Source organism: Mandrillus leucophaeus, unplaced genomic scaffold (genome assembly GCF_000951045.1).
Source record: "Mandrillus leucophaeus isolate KB7577 unplaced genomic scaffold, Mleu.le_1.0 Scaffold656, whole genome shotgun sequence".
Lineage (NCBI taxonomy): Eukaryota > Metazoa > Chordata > Mammalia > Primates > Cercopithecidae > Mandrillus > Mandrillus leucophaeus.
The window spans coordinates 147,046-162,093 of record NW_012107097.1 but is presented as its reverse complement, the minus strand read 5'-3'; the positions used below and the strand labels follow the sequence as shown (position 1 = coordinate 162,093).

The window sequence follows — 15,048 nt, the reverse complement described above, 5'->3', positions numbered from 1 at the left end:
TCCTTCCTTCCTTCCTTCCTTCCTTCCTTCCTTCCTTCTTTCCTTCTTTCCTTTTTTTTTTGAGATAGGGGTCTCACTGTTGACCAGACACTGCACCCTTTGCCTCTTGGGTTCAGGCAATCCACCCGCCTCAGCCTCTCAAAGTGCTGGGATTACAGGTGTGAGCCACTGTGCCCAGGTAACTTGGCTCTGTTTCCATCTTCTGGAGCCCCAGAGTAAATCTAATGTGCTGCTTTAGATATTTGGGAGGGACCCTATTCCCCTACATCTTCTCTTTAGTGAGCTGAACCTCCTCATTTTAAAAAATTGTGTACACAGTATCTCTCTTGTGTCTTTTATAGGTGCTGCGTCCCTGTTAGACTTCAGGGACTTTGCACTGGCCATGGTGCTGACTGATTACAGGCTGCCTGGACCAAGGATTGGGTCTGGTGCTGCTGGAGATACTGACTGCTCAACTCTCTCTCTGCTGTTTCTCCTCTTCATCTACTCGCATCTCCCATGGCCTGAGTTAAATCATGACAGTTCTCTTGGTGCCTCCTGGGCTAGTGCACATAGGGAAGTAAATGGCTGAAGTTGGGAGGAGAGGAACACACAAGGGCCAATGCTGGGCTCCCTGGAGATCTGCAGTGCTGCGTGTATATATGTGTGTGTGTGTGTGTGTGTGTGTTTGTGTTGGAGCAGAACAGAGAGTTGTTGGTTGTGCCTCCATCTCTAGAGTCTGCAGGGATGTCGCCAGGTATGCCACGATGAGAAGAGTGGTTTCAAGAGCTACACAGGCCAGGCGCAGTGGCTCACGCCTGTAGTCCCAGCTACTTGGGAGGCTGAGGCAGGAGAATTGCTTGAACCTGGGAGGTGGAGGTTGCAGTGAGCTGAGATCGCGCCCCTGTTCTCCATGCTGGGCGACAGAGGGAGACTCTGTCTCAAAAAAAAAAAAAAAAAAAAAAAAAAGAGCTACACGAAGAATGGACTCCCCAGGCTGCCTGGAGAGGCAGTGGGTCATGGGTCCCCAAACACCTCTCTCCACTGGACCTACAACACAGGTCCCATCACAGCAGCAAGATAACAAAGCTGTGGCCATTCCCACTCCGAAGGCAGCAACGCATCTTTCCTCTGCAGAACACTGACCACAGCTGTCAGTCCCGGCTCCCGGTTCACGGGCATCGCTCCTCTGCTTCTGTGGTGTCCTATCCTGCCCCGAAACAGTGGGGGCGCCCTTAGGCTCTGGCCCCTGCCCATCTTCCGGGACCTCTCTTTCTCCCAGGCTTGGCCTCTGCGAGTCTACTTTGGGTTGTGTGACTTCTTCTCTAAACTCCCTCTAAGGATGACACCCCTCCCTCACCCTGCTGGCTGCTGGGGGAAGGTTTCCATTTAGTGGCATTTTCCTTTCTCATTTCATGCTGTAATGGAGATTCATTGCCAGTTTTAAATCCATAATTTGCCGTGAAACCCTTGTTTTGGGCCCGGGCTGAGGTCGGAGCGGAGAAGTGGGTTATTTTTAGCCCTCAGGGGCTCCCTTTGCAGCTGCAGCTCCCCTGGGCTTCCCTCAGGGCAGGCCTCAGACAGCGTCCTGGGTCTGACACTCAGGATACCCAGGGAGCTAGAGCCGGGACGGGGGTGAACACTCAGTGGAACTGGCTGGCCTGCCCCTCCCTCAGTTGGCTCTGGTTCTCTTCCTCCTCCGTTTCATGAGATGAGGGGGAATCAGTAGAGAAATAGGGCCTCACGCCGGTGAGTCTGTTCTTCCATTACCCCCCTCTTTCCTGGGCCTGACAAGGAGTGAGGGTCAGTACTTCAGTCCTCCAAGAATGTGTCCATTTCCTAACAGTGACTGATTCCCCTGGCCGAATGTTCTTGTGTCTTTCTATGCGGACAACACTGATGATTTGGCTCTGAGGCGTGTGTGTAAGTGTCCACGTGCGCCAGTGCATTTGTCCTTGAGGTGAAGCTGTCCATGTGTATATCCATATGATTGACGCATACATAGGGAATCCTGTCAATGGCCAGTGGCCAGTGGCGCTTCCTGACTGAGGACCCCGGTAGGGCGCCAGGACATAGGTGGGCTCTTGTCTGTGCTGTTGCAGGCTTGTGGGGGATGTTGAAAGAGATCCCCAGGCCGGAGGAGCAGCCGTATGAGGGGTAAGTGGGTAAGGGCCTCCTCCAGGCAGCTGCCCCTGCATGTTACAGGAAGGTGGCTTAGATGTCACTTGCAGCCCTGGAGCTGATGGTTCCATGTCGAATGGCAGACACCCGAGGATGAGGTCCTGACGTTTGCAAATCTCCACAGTCTGAGCTTACTCTTTGCTGAGCTGTTGAGCCTGCTCAGCATCTCCCAGGGTCACGCTTGGTTCCAGCAGTGGAAGGGTATATTATCCTTGCTCTCAGGAGGAAGGGAAGAGGCACTCAGGGAACGATGCACCTCATGCCCCACCCCCAAACCACGAGCAAATGAGAGAGAATCACGGTCAACCTGCGAAATGCGTTTATACTTCATCTCTCCTGCTACTGGCTCCACTAGGGAGAGGGCGGGCCCTGAGAGATTAAGCATCATCAGCCCATGTCTCACAGCTGGACGGTGGCAGGACCGGGGCAGGGGGGAATGTGTCCCAGCTCCCCAGCGAGGGCCCTTTGTCCTGCTTGGTTCTGGAGAATTTCCAATGCCCTGGGGATGGTGGTGACACACTCCAGGACTGCCCTGGGCTGTCCTGAAGAGCCTGTCTCTTGGTGATGGGGGTGCGGACACTGGGGCCAGGCAACAGCAGGAGGCTGAGCCCCTTCCATGAGCAGTAGACCCCGAGTGGGCTCCTAAGAACCTCCCTGCCTTCCCTTGTCCTGGTGTTGGGAGAAAAAGATCCTGGGGGGTGTGGGTGGCTGGCCCTGGGGATGGTCATTTGGGACACTACCCCCAGATTTCAGTGGCGAGCGAGCACTTGGATAGGCAGTGTCGAGCTTCTGGGCTCCTCCAGAAATCACCCATGGTGGCCCCGGCTGGGATGGGTGGGGCTGTGTGTTCCTTGCATCAGGTCTTCTTCTTGGAGAGGCCCCTGCCTGCCCCTCTCCACACTCAGGCAGGGAAGGGAAAAGATGCGCTGAGTTTACCTCCATCCCTGAGGGATCCTTGCTTCCTCCAGGCCTTGGAAGTCATTTAATGTTTGAGTCTCCTGCCCCCACCTCATTTCCCAACATGAGGGATGGCCCCAGGCTGGGGAGAGTTTTGACATCCAGCCAGGCTGTGATGAGGATGGGAGATGGGGTGGGTAAAGAGACAGAGGCCATGCTTGCCCATGGCAACATGCATATTATGGGGACAGGCAGACTGGGGGGGGGTGGTGACCTTGGAGTGCAGCAGGAGGGTAGGGCTGGGGCAACCTGCACACCTCAACTCAACAGCTGCAAGACCTCCAGGGAGACCTTCTATCTCATCTGGCCCCCAACAGCAACTACTCAGCATGGCATTATGGCATTGAACCCACAGGGTGGACCTCAGGGAGCTATAATGTAACTTAGAGGTGAGAGACTATATGTCAGCCTCAGATACCCTTGATGGCCCCCAGCTCTGCTCACTTTGTCACCCACCCAGCAGGTGAGCTCCGAGTTAGATGGGAGGCTAAGGGGTGTCAGTGGCCAAAGGGAGAAGGAGGAGGGGAATCTGCTTCTGGCCCAGGGGATATGGGGGGGTGGTCTGGGCTGCCAGGAAGGGAGCTGGGAGCGAGTTGGTGGCAGGGGTGGGGTGTGTGGGGAGAGCGAGAGGTCCAATAGGTCTGACACAGCTCCCGTGTGGAACCTCAGGAGATAAGGATGTTTTCTGCTCCTGTCTTCCGTCTCCGGCTTGTTTGTTACCCCTATTTGGGGATTATTGCAGGGTAATGAATGTGGCAGGAAACAGCCACACAGCACAAATGAGATACGGCACCTAAGACCAGGCCAGGGCCCAGGCAAAACACGCTTAATAAGCAGATAAGGAAATCAATTCTGCCTTTCTTCCCAGGTGTGCTGCCTGCCGGGAGGGGCCTGCAGGAATCGCATCTTCCTGCCTTACTTGATGCATGGAAAAGCTTCTCTAGGATACAGGGTCTGATCCCCCGGGATGCAGGGTTGCTTGTTGGTGTCTCATAACATTGTGCAATAATAGCACAGTTATAATATGAAAACAGTTATAATACTAGCAGCCAATGCTCCTATGCCTTGCTGCATAACAGGCGCTATTCTGAGATGTGCTTTACATATATTATTTCATTAAATCCTCTCTATAACCCTGTGAAGGCAGTTATAATTATTTCCTTCATTTTACACAGAAAGAAGTAGGCACAGAGTGGTTAAATAACTTGCTCAAGGTCACACCACTGGCAAAGTGATACAGCTAGGCTTCAAGTGCAGACAACCTGGCTTCCAGAGGCTGGGTGCTTAGCCACAAAGCCACATTGCCTCTCCAACACAACACAACACAATTGTCATCCATGTTTGGGGTTTACTATCTGCCAGACTGTGTTCTCTGTGGTGAGGTTCAGTGTAAACTCCCCCTAAATTTCCCCTAAGCTTTGTTGTTTCAATTGCCATGAGGAACATTTACTGAACACCCAGTACGTGATTCTAGGCTGTGCTAGGCGTGAAGGATGAAAGATGCTCCCAAGAGACCCAGTGGGAGAAACAGACATGAAAACAGTTACTATCAGCATAGCACGTTGAGACCTGTGATCAAGGTGCATAAGGAGGCTGGGTGTCATGGCTCACGCCTGTAATCTCAGCACTTTAGGAGGCCGAGGTGGGTGGATCCCTTGAGCCCAGGAGTTCAAGACCGGCCTGAGCAAAATGGCGAAACCCTGTTCCTACAAAAACAAAACAAAACGAAACAAACAAACAAAAATTAGCTGGGTGAGGTGGTGCCTGCCTGTGGTCTCAGCTACTCGGGAGGCTGAGGTGGGAGGATCGCTTGAGCCAGGGAGGTTGAGGCTGCAGTGAGCTGTAATAGTGCCACCGCACTTTGGTCTGGATGACAGAGCAAGACCCTGTCTCAACAAAAAAGATGCCTAAGGAAGTGAAAAGGACCACAAGGGGACACGCAGGCCATGTGGGCTCCAGAGAAGCTCCAGAGAAGGCTTCCTGGAGGAGGAGATGTCTAAGGTGAATCTTGACAGCTGAACACAAGTTAGCCAAGGGAAGAAAGGTAGGAAGGGCACTCCAGGAAGAAACACAGTGTGAACGAGGGCCCAGAGGCTTGGTGAGTGGAGGGAGATGCCAGGTGCTTGTTAGTGCGGGAGCAGGTTGGTGGTGGGTCTGAGGCTGGGGACACAGCTGGGGGCTGGCCTCGGGGGGCCTTGTTCGGCCTGGCAGGGAACTTGGGTTTTGTTCTGTGGGGGCACTTTCTCGCCCCTGAAGAACCCCTCAGACTGTCTCCTACTGATTTGCCTTTTTATGTCAGGGTGACTATGGATGGGTTTCTTGCAACCAGTTTCTGGAAGAATGGTTTAGAAGCCAGCACCCTCGGGGTCTGTTTCAGCTCTGCCTTCCCTTGCTGGCAGACTCTGAGTTATTTACCACTGTTCTCTGGACCCATCTCCCCAGAAGATTCATGGATGGGAGACTGGGGGAGGCTGCCAGTGCGGTGGGCTGAGGAGGCCCTGCAGCTCCGCTCGTAGAGCTGTGGCCAAGGGAGCTTGCGGTTTTGAAAAACAAACTAGCTAAGGACACATCACAGATTGGACCTTATCTGTTTTCCTCTCCCAGTTTTGGGGCTTGACATCATTTAAAAAGATGCCCTCTTTATTTGAATTGACTTAGTCTCCTTCTTAAATAATTCATGTTGATTTAGGAAGCTTTATTTCTAACGGGAGCCACAAGACAGCAGAGTTAATATTAGAACGCGCCAGGAAGAAGAGGGAAATGGGGAGGGAGACTGGGAAAAATGGCTCTCTTAATAATTAATCTGATGCCAGCACCCCCTCCTCCCACTTCTGATCCCCCCATCGTGCTCCACTTTTTCCTTTCCATAGCATTTATTACCACCTCGCATCCGGCACAGTAATGCAATTTACGGTTTAATCTGTGCATCACTTATCGACCGCCTGCTCTCTGCCAGAATGCAAGCTCCACCAAGGCAAGGATGGTTTTCTCTTTCGTTTCCTGATGAATCCCACGTGTCTAGACTAGTGCTTGGCATATAACAGGTACTCAGTAAACATTTGTTGATCGAATCCTTGGTACCCATTTGCTGCCTGCCTGGGATGTCCCAACACCTTGCTTCCCAAGTGTAATGCCACCCTTACAACTCTGGCCCTGGGACAATTTCCATATTTTTCAACCCTGGGATTCCTGCAGGTAGAAAAAGGAGCCGTCTGTGTGTATATGTGTGTATGCACAACTTTAAAATACAGGCGTGGTGGCTCACGCCTATAATCCCAGAACTTTGGGAGGCCAAGACGGGTGGATCACTTGAGGTCAGGTGTTCAAGACCAGCCTGGGCAACATGGCTAAAAATGCAAAAATTAGCCAGGTGTGGTGACACACGCCTGTAATCCCAGCTACTCGGGAGGCTGGAGCAGGAGACCCCAGGAGGCGGAGGTTGCGGTGAGCTGAGAATGTGCCACTGCACTCCAGCCTGGGTGAGAGAGCCAGATTCCATCTCAAAAGACAAAAAAACAAACAAAAAAGTGTATGACACTTCACTGTTAGTGATTGAGAGAAAGAGAGAGACAGAGTGTTTAATGCTTACAGCAATTCTATGACTTTGGTATTTTTAACCCTCTATCTTATAGATGAAGAACCAGAAACTTCATTCATTCATTCATTCATTCATTCAAAAAATTCTGCTCTGTGGTAAGGGCTTGTTATAGAGGCTTGAGCCAAAGAGGCCCAGTTCCAGCCTTAAGGACCTTGCCCAAGGTCACACAGTCAGTGAACAGCAAGAGCATATCCTACTTCCTGGCCCAGGGCTCTTCCTACCCCATCACAGCTCTCTCTGCGCAGGTGCACCGGGGTCCTCTGATGCCCAACCAAGCTGAGTCTTTGGAGAGGGCTAGGTCTATGTGGAAGCTGGCTACAGAGGGGCAGTGGGGTGGGGTGGGGGGTGTCCTTTGCAGGGAGGACTAGGGTTGAGGTCCACAGCCAGGGCCAGGACCCCAGGGCTGAACAGGACTTGGAGAGGTCCCATCTCCCAGCCTTGAAGTGGGATGCTGTTTAAACCACCGTAATCAGTTTCCTTCTATGCCTTAGTTACCGTGCCGGTCTCGGTTCCAGGGAGGGCTGGCCCAGTTTCCTGAAATAGTTGGTACAGCCTGTTGGACCCCTTACAGTGGAAGTCATGGCCTTTTGGGAGCGAGATAGCTCTCAGTGATCATCTTATTTACCACCACCTCTCATTCTACAGATGAGGAAACTGAGACCCAGGTTGAGAAACAAGGGCCACCGTCACACAGCTGGATACTGGTAGAACCAAGACCACTGCCTCTAAGTCTAATGCTGTTTCCGTGGCGCCGTGATTCTCCAGATGTTCTGCAGGTGGAAAGACGCCTGTCTTGACCCGAGCTGAGTCAAGGCAGAGTCCTTGGCAGCTGGCTGGGCCGCAGAGGTCATGCAGCCTGACCGTTGATTGACCTGACCTAAAATCCCCAGTCTTTGCCTCTCTCAGCTTTGCAAACTCAACGCCTTCCCCCGTCTTTCTCTTCTCATTTCCTAGCTCCCTCCCTCTGCCTCCCGAGGTAGCAAATGCTCAGATCCGAAGTTGCTCCTTGCCTGATTGCATCTGAGAGCTGGAAACACAACGCTAATTAATGTGTCTGTGACTCTAGGCTTGGCTGCCAGGCCGAGTCCCCTGCCCTCCCTAGGGCCCGGCGGCTCTGCGAGCTGGCCCTCTGGCTTCATCTGAGCACGCGGCCGGCAGATGCATATTTTAACAATGCACATCTGTTGGCTATATAATCTCTCGTATTTGCCCTCCTCACTTGGTACTTTGATGGAAGACCCCCGGGGGCCTCCCTCTGTTCTAGCCAAAGTGTTTGCTTTGCAATTTTGCCGGAATACCATCTGATTCTGCTCTCGCATCTTCCGCAGGTTCTAATCAGGCTCTTACTTTATTTAATTAAAAATCTATCTCAGGCAAATACAGACTAAATTAGGAAGCTCTCTCATTCCTGGAACACAGGGAAAGCAGCCCCCCTTGGGGAACTGGCTGGGACATTTTCCCGGGCTGAGATGTCACAGCAAAGCAGATGGGGTCTTGGTAGGGAACGTGGCTGGACCAAGGGGCAGAAACACCTCTCCCCCATCTGTGGGAACAGCCGCTCTGTCCATCTACCTTCCCCAGACCAGGGGTCCCTTTCCAGCGGGCTGGGTCGACTGCTGCATTGGGGGCCTCCTTGCAGAGCAGTAGGTGGGGCGCTATACCCCAGGACACTCAGCCAGGCGGAGCCCTACAAGACCAGCTGGGGTGGGGACCTGGGAGTGTCCCAGGGAGTCAGGGAGGACCACAGGCAGAGTGCTGGGAAGCACTGTCTTGCCTGGGGTTTTAGTTCGTTCAGGATGAATGGTTTTTGTGGAGCTGCCTGAAAGGCTGATGGACAAGATGCTGGCTCGGGCTCCCTTTCTGGCTCTCAGGAATTTCATGGAGGGGACCCTGCTGGGGCACCATGGAAACTTCCTCTGCCCTCCTTCGGCTGATCTCCAGACTTGAATAAAACATCTCCCCCACATAAACCCAGCTCTGTGCCCAGAGGGCGGTGTCAGGCCATGCCACTGGAGAGGAAAGGGGAGCGAATGCCTTTTAGACATGACCTAAGACAAAATCGGGTCTGTTCAGATTGGATCCTGAGGCCCTGCTTTGAGAAACCTGGCCCCTCACCAGCCAGACAGATGAGGCGCTGCTGACATCTGGGAACAGAAGGCTAGGCAAAGAGCTTGGAGCTGAAAAATCTGGAGTTGATTTTGAAGGTTAATTAAGCTGTGTCACCTCTTGTGAGTGCCTTTGCCTTTCTGAGTTTCCATTCTCTCATCTGTAAAACATTTGAAATAATCTGGACTTTTAATACCTTGGACTTTGTTACCTAACATAGAGCAGAGAGGAAAGGACGTGTAGTGATCACGTCAGGACTGGGGAAGTCGATACAGCCTTAAGGATGAGATGTGGCTCCATCTATTTTTGGTCCCTGTGAAGTCAGAGGAGTGGACAATGCTCACGTTCCTGTGGTTCCAGCATCCTCTGGCCCCTCTAGAAGGTGTATGAGTCCGTAGAGGCAGATTCTTCTGAGGAGGGAGGGGCTGAACCATCTCTGAAGATGAGGAGCCTACAACTTAGCAAATCTGTTCTGGCATTTTGCAACCCTCAAAATCAGAAACAATATGAGGCCCTAATTCTTCCTCCTCTCCTCCCACAACCCCCATACCACATGGCAGACTCATTCTCATTTTAGTCACCATCTTGGGAGAAATGAGAACGGCGCTGCTGCCTTTAATACCCCAATTACTCCTCAGAAGGCCCGCTTCCTGGCCATGGAATCCCAACTTATTTACCCCCGCCGGAACAGGTTGATTTTCTCATTCCTTTCATCGCGGGCCAGGGGAGATTTCAAAGGTTGCAGAAGGTTTCTGAGGCTGGCCCCAAGTTCTTCCCCTGTGTCTCAAGAAGCCAAGCTCCGAGCTTGGTAAGTGGTCCTCCAGGGCCTGTCTGCTGCACTGCTTGGAATAATCTGCCCTGGTGTCTTTGGCCGTGTAGATCTGAAGATAACCTGACATGCTTTTAAATATTTCATCTCTGAGCAGCCGCGTGCTTTAGCTGCCAGGAGAGGAGGCAGCACCCCAGCTGCTGACCCTGTTGTTGAACCTTCACAACAGCTGCTAAGGGGTGGGCCCGGGCTTTCCCACTTCCCTCCTGTATGCGTGCCTGGCACAGACTCTCATGTAAGGGGGCAGCGAGGTGAAGCCCTGGAGCCCTGGCCAAGAGCCCATGGGCCAAGCCCTTTGCATCTGTGGGCCTTGGTTTCTCACCTGGGGTAACAGTCCCTGTCCCACCGAGTAGCGTCAGGAACAGTGGAGGTCAAGTGCGTGAAAGAGCCTGGAGAGCTACGGTGAACTGCTTGGCAAATGTGAGCTCTCATGACTTACGTGCAAGGCCTGGTTCTCAGCAGCCTCGATCCTCAGTAACCTTTGGCCAGAGGAGGGAGACTCCCAGGACTGACCTCTAAATCAGAACTAGGTGGTTGAAGAGGTCACTGAGCCCAATCCCCTGCCTTCAGGTAGGATGATCCAGGAACGCTGGGCTCCTGGGAACATAAGATGAAGAAAGACCAAGGGGAAAAGTAGGATTTGGAATAAGGACCTGAGATGAATTTTCCTAGGAAGGCCTGGTCAGCCAGGATTCCCAGGGAGCAGTGAGGGGTGGAGAAGTCACGGAGGTCACTGGTGTCCACATGGATACTAGAATCATGGGGAGACTCTCGCGCTGATTCTACAGAGAAGGTGGACACATAGGGCTTTGTTAGCACCGGAGTGGGGGTCAGTGCAGAAAGAAGGGACCCACGGCCTGTGCCACATTCTTCCTGGCAAGGAGCCTGGCCTAGATAACGTGTGCAAAGCATGCTTTCTGATGGAATAAATAAGCACGTAGGAGCCCTAATTAGCTGCCTAAGGTACCATCAAACACACTGGAGTTGGACTGAGTCCGCTGGCACTGGCTGTCTGGTTTCCTAGGGAAAGAGCCGTCGCCTGTCCCGTTTGGGTGGGAAGGTGGGCATGGACCTTGTGGAAGCAGCAGTGTCTGGAGCCCTGTGGGATGATCCCCAGAGGGGAGTCTCTCCATGTCTGACCAAAAAAATACCCTCTTGGAGCTGAGCCCTTGGTGCTTCACGTAGTGTCCCTGCCCCGTGTGCAGATGGTTCTTACCCAGGACCGTGAGGCGTGCGGGGCGGGAGCGGATGGCGGCCTGGATGGCCTGACACTCGTACACCGCATCATCTTGCAGCTCGGCCCGCAGGATCTTCAGGTGGTGCTCCCCCGACAGGTGGTTCCCCACCACCAGGTACTGTGGGTAACCTGTGGAGACAACAGGCAGGTCAGGGAGCTGGGGCGGGGTGGAGGGGACTCCCATGACAAAGAGGCACAGAGTGGGGGACCCAAGCAGGGGCCATTCTATAAGGCTGGCAGAGCAGGTGATTGCTCAGGGCTCTGATCTCAGTTCAAGGAGCACAAATGCAAGAGCTTTCCCAAGGCATTGGCGCTCTCTCTCTCTCTCTCTCTCTGTGTGTGTGTGTGTATAAGGGCATTTTGTTTGTTTTTGAAACAGGGTCTTGCTGTGTCACTCAGGTTGAAGTATAGTGGCAGGATCATAGCTCTCTGCAGCCTCCACCTCCCAGACTCAAGTGATCCTCCCACCTCAGCCTCCCAAGTAACTGGGACTACAGGCATGCACCACCACGTTGGCTAATTTTTTTTTTTTTTAATCTTTTGTAGAGATGGGATCTCACTATGTCACCCTGGCTGGTCTTGAACTCCTGGACTTAGGCAGTTCTCCCTCCTCAACCTCCCAAAGTTCTAGGATTATAGGCATGAGCCACCATGCCCGGCCATGTAAGGGTCTTGTTGGTTTCAAGTTCAGGAAAATCGGAGGAGCCACTGTTAGAGAGGAAAGAGGGAGAAGAGATGGAAACGCTAAGTGTGGACAGACAGCGCTGGGTTATTATTCTGGAAAGTGGTGGGCTCAGCACTGTGGTCTACCGAGCAGACATGCATTTTGATAAGATAGAGTGGAGAGAGAGAGAGACAGACAGAGAGACCCAGGCTGAGAATTACAGAGAGAAGACAGTCAGAGAGAGAAGGAAGGAAAAAGAGAAATATTTAGAAAAGGATCAAGAGTGACTTTGCAAAAAGTTTCGTTTCAGGACGGACAGGAAGTAGAAATCTAGGCCCACCCTCCCAGTGTCTAGGAACCTCGGGTCACTTGGAGCCACAGTGGCCCCGTCTCATCATTCCTCATGCCCCGTCTCATCATTCCTCATGTCCCGCCACAAACCCCAGGGCCTGGTGACGCACTTAAGTGCTCAGGACACTTCAGAATTGGGGGCCCCTTGTACCATGGGCAATGAATAAGAGAGAAATAAAAGTTTGAGAATATAAATCATTAATCAGCGCTCCTACTGCTGTGTAGGGTTGAAAATAAATGCCGACTGAAGTCGTGGCTGGCCACTTTGGGCAGATCCTCTTTTTCCCGGGTCTCAGGACCCAAACCTCCCTACTTTCTCCCAGTAGGATCCACTTTCCATCCATCTCCTCACCCAGCTCTGCCCTCCCCTGAGTCCCTCACTGTGTGGATTTACAACTGCATCCCAATCCCCGCCATTCTTCATCTCTGTCCTCCTTCCCTTCTCTCCTCAGAGGCTGCCCTCAGCTTCCACTCCCCTCTGGCAGCCCTAGGCCGCTCCTGCTTTTGAAGGACCCTCACGAGCACAGGGAGCGTTCTCAGACGGGTGCTGTGGGAGGATGAGACGGGACACATTCAGCCTTTTAAAGAGAAGATGAGGGCTTCAGCTAGTGAGAGACAGAAACAAAGACAGACAGGGAGACCTGCAAGAGCTTGCCTCAAGTATTTCAAACAGTCTCTCGTGTGGGTTAGATGTGTTCCTGAGCTTCCAAGGGCAACACTAGCACCAACAGGCAGAATTAACATGTGGTGGGGGGCGGGATACATTAGAATATTCTCAAGTATTTGAGGTATCCAACAAGGATCTGGGCTGCCAGAGACGGTAGTGAGGTCCCCATCACTGGCTGTATTCAAGCAGAGGTTGGATGATCGCCTCTCAGGAATGTTGCAGAGGTGATTTCTACACAAGGTGAAAGATCAGGCTAGATGAGCTTGAAGGCTCCTCTCACCATCATAAGTGAAGCGTCTTCTGGAGGTGGGGCAGGTCTCCCTGGGGGTGGGCTGGACAAGGGGCCACCAGCACTCGTTCCTGGTCGGGGGAGGTAGCCGTGATGATCCTCTGCCAGGCATGCTCTGGAGTGCTTCCTGTGCGGCAGGGCCCTTCAGACTCATGTTTTCATGGCTCCCATCCTCATCATGCAATAAAATGGCCCTGTCATCCCCCGCTGTGCAGGCCTCGGCTGCACCCCTGAGAGCACGGCCTCTCCTCTTGCCCACACTTCCTGCCTTCTGCTGGGCTTTGGGAAGGAGCCCAGGTGAGTTAAGCTGTCTTCCTCTGAGGGCCAGGAGAGGGGCTGGAAATGGGTTCTAGCCCTATCCTCTCCCTGCTGCTGCTGCCTTCGTTGTAGCTGCCTGGCCACCCCCAGCCCCTCCAGCCCAGCCTCTGGATCCCACTATCCTGTGGTTAGTCTCTGGTCTCCTGCAGGCATTTTGGCTGGAGCTTCTGTTTCTGTTGTCTTGCAAGCTATCAACAGCGGGATTTTGCTCTCACGAGCTGCTGAAAACATCAGTGATGGGTTTGTTTGTATTTGCCTAATTAGGCAGCGAGCTGTGATGCTATCCCAAGGACTGGCAGCATCTTTGAAAAACAGACTCGGAAGCATGGATTCTGAGAAAGTTCTAGCTCCTTCCACAGTATCATTACTCTCTCTTGCTACTCCCAAAGGAAGCAAAATGACTTAGAGTCTGGGTTCTGCAGTCGAGTTGCCTGGGTTCCAGTGCCAGCTGGATCACTTCCTAGCTCTGCTGTCTTGGGTGAGTTACTTTAACTTCTTTGTGCCTCATAGACTACTTACTATGTGCCAGTCCCCATTTTATGGGGACAATATCAGTACCTTATAAGGTTATGGTGAAGGTTAAATAGGATAATCTATGTAAAGTGCCTGGCACATTGTAAGTGGTCTATAAATGCCAATTTAAATGAAGAGAAAGGTAAGTCATGAGGTCAGGTGGCCACACAGGTCTTCATCTTTAGAAGGGAGAGCATACAGCGTATCTGGGCCCTTTGGGTTTAACAGGCAGGTCTCATGCACTGGGATTGGTTATAGAGTTGAGTCAATTTCTTTCTCAGTTGTGACTTTGTTTACCTGTCCAACAAACGGGAAAATCCTTCTTTTCTCCCTCCGGATCACTGTAGATTTATGAGATAATGTCTGTGAAGTACTTGAGCTTCTTAGAAGAAAAATGTTCTATCAATATGAGGAAGTGCGTTTATAAATCATTTTCTTTGACTGTTTTTTCCAGCTTCAGTGACTAGAAAAACATTTAGGTCTTCAGGGAGGGTGTCATTTCTGGGAGATTCGGGGGGGCCACACGGTTACAGTGGGAGAGGACAGAGATGTAGCAGGCTGAAATCCCACAACCCTGGGCCTCAGTTTCCCTGTAAGAGAGCTTTCGCAGTGTTAAGTGCTCTACAAGTACTTGCTGAATTGAGTTGAGGGCTGTCCTGCCTGTTTCCACATCAGGCAAGCGAGCAGAGTTAATTGAGCATGTAAGTATCTGTCATGATTGCCATGATGCTGTTTTTGGGACAAGTGATAACATACAGGGCAAGTATTTTATCAGGAGTTTAAGGTCGTTGGCTCTGTACGGAGAGGCAAACCAAGTCAAGCTGCAGAGGACACAGGCCCCAGTTAGTCAGAGGCCGTTGTCCTGCAGCCCTGAGCAGGTACCAGTCCTGGATCCCAGAAAGCCATTCATGCCAGTGGATGCTAGAGGGTCAGTTATCCATGCTGGGATGACCACCCTCTGCACCATCCCTGCTGACCTGAGCCTTCTCTTGGCCACTGACCCAACAAGACCCCAGTCCCTGACGGAAGTTGGAGACCCACTGACAGCGACCTCAGACAACCTCCTTAACTAGCGGCAGCGCTCACGCCAACTCAGAGCCATCCAGTGCACCAACTATTCTAGTTTGGGAAGGTTGTATCACTCCCCGAGTTTCTCTAGGGTAAAGGCGTTCGGAGTCTCTGAAATTGACTGGTTCCCATAACAGTTAAACTTTATGGCAGCACAGTATATTTTGGAGATATTTTTGTGTATTTTATCCATGCTCAGCTGGGCTGCAGCATTCAAACCTTGTGCCTGCTATTGACCATTGCTATAATGTTTCAATATACATTTTTGGCAAGACATAACTCACATTTTAA

At 52.2% G+C, this 15,048-nt stretch overlaps 1 protein-coding gene across 1 annotated transcript in view; it reads right to left on the bottom strand.

The window, feature by feature from the left end:
* Positions 1–15,048, bottom strand: part of KIRREL3 (kin of IRRE like 3 (Drosophila)) — a 142,174-nt gene that overhangs the window by 94,141 nt on the left and 32,985 nt on the right. Inside the window, exon 3 of the mRNA XM_012001243.1 lies at positions 10,867–11,016. Within this exon, the coding sequence (XP_011856633.1) occupies positions 10,867–11,016 (150 nt within the window). The remainder of the gene's footprint in view (positions 1–10,866; positions 11,017–15,048) is intronic.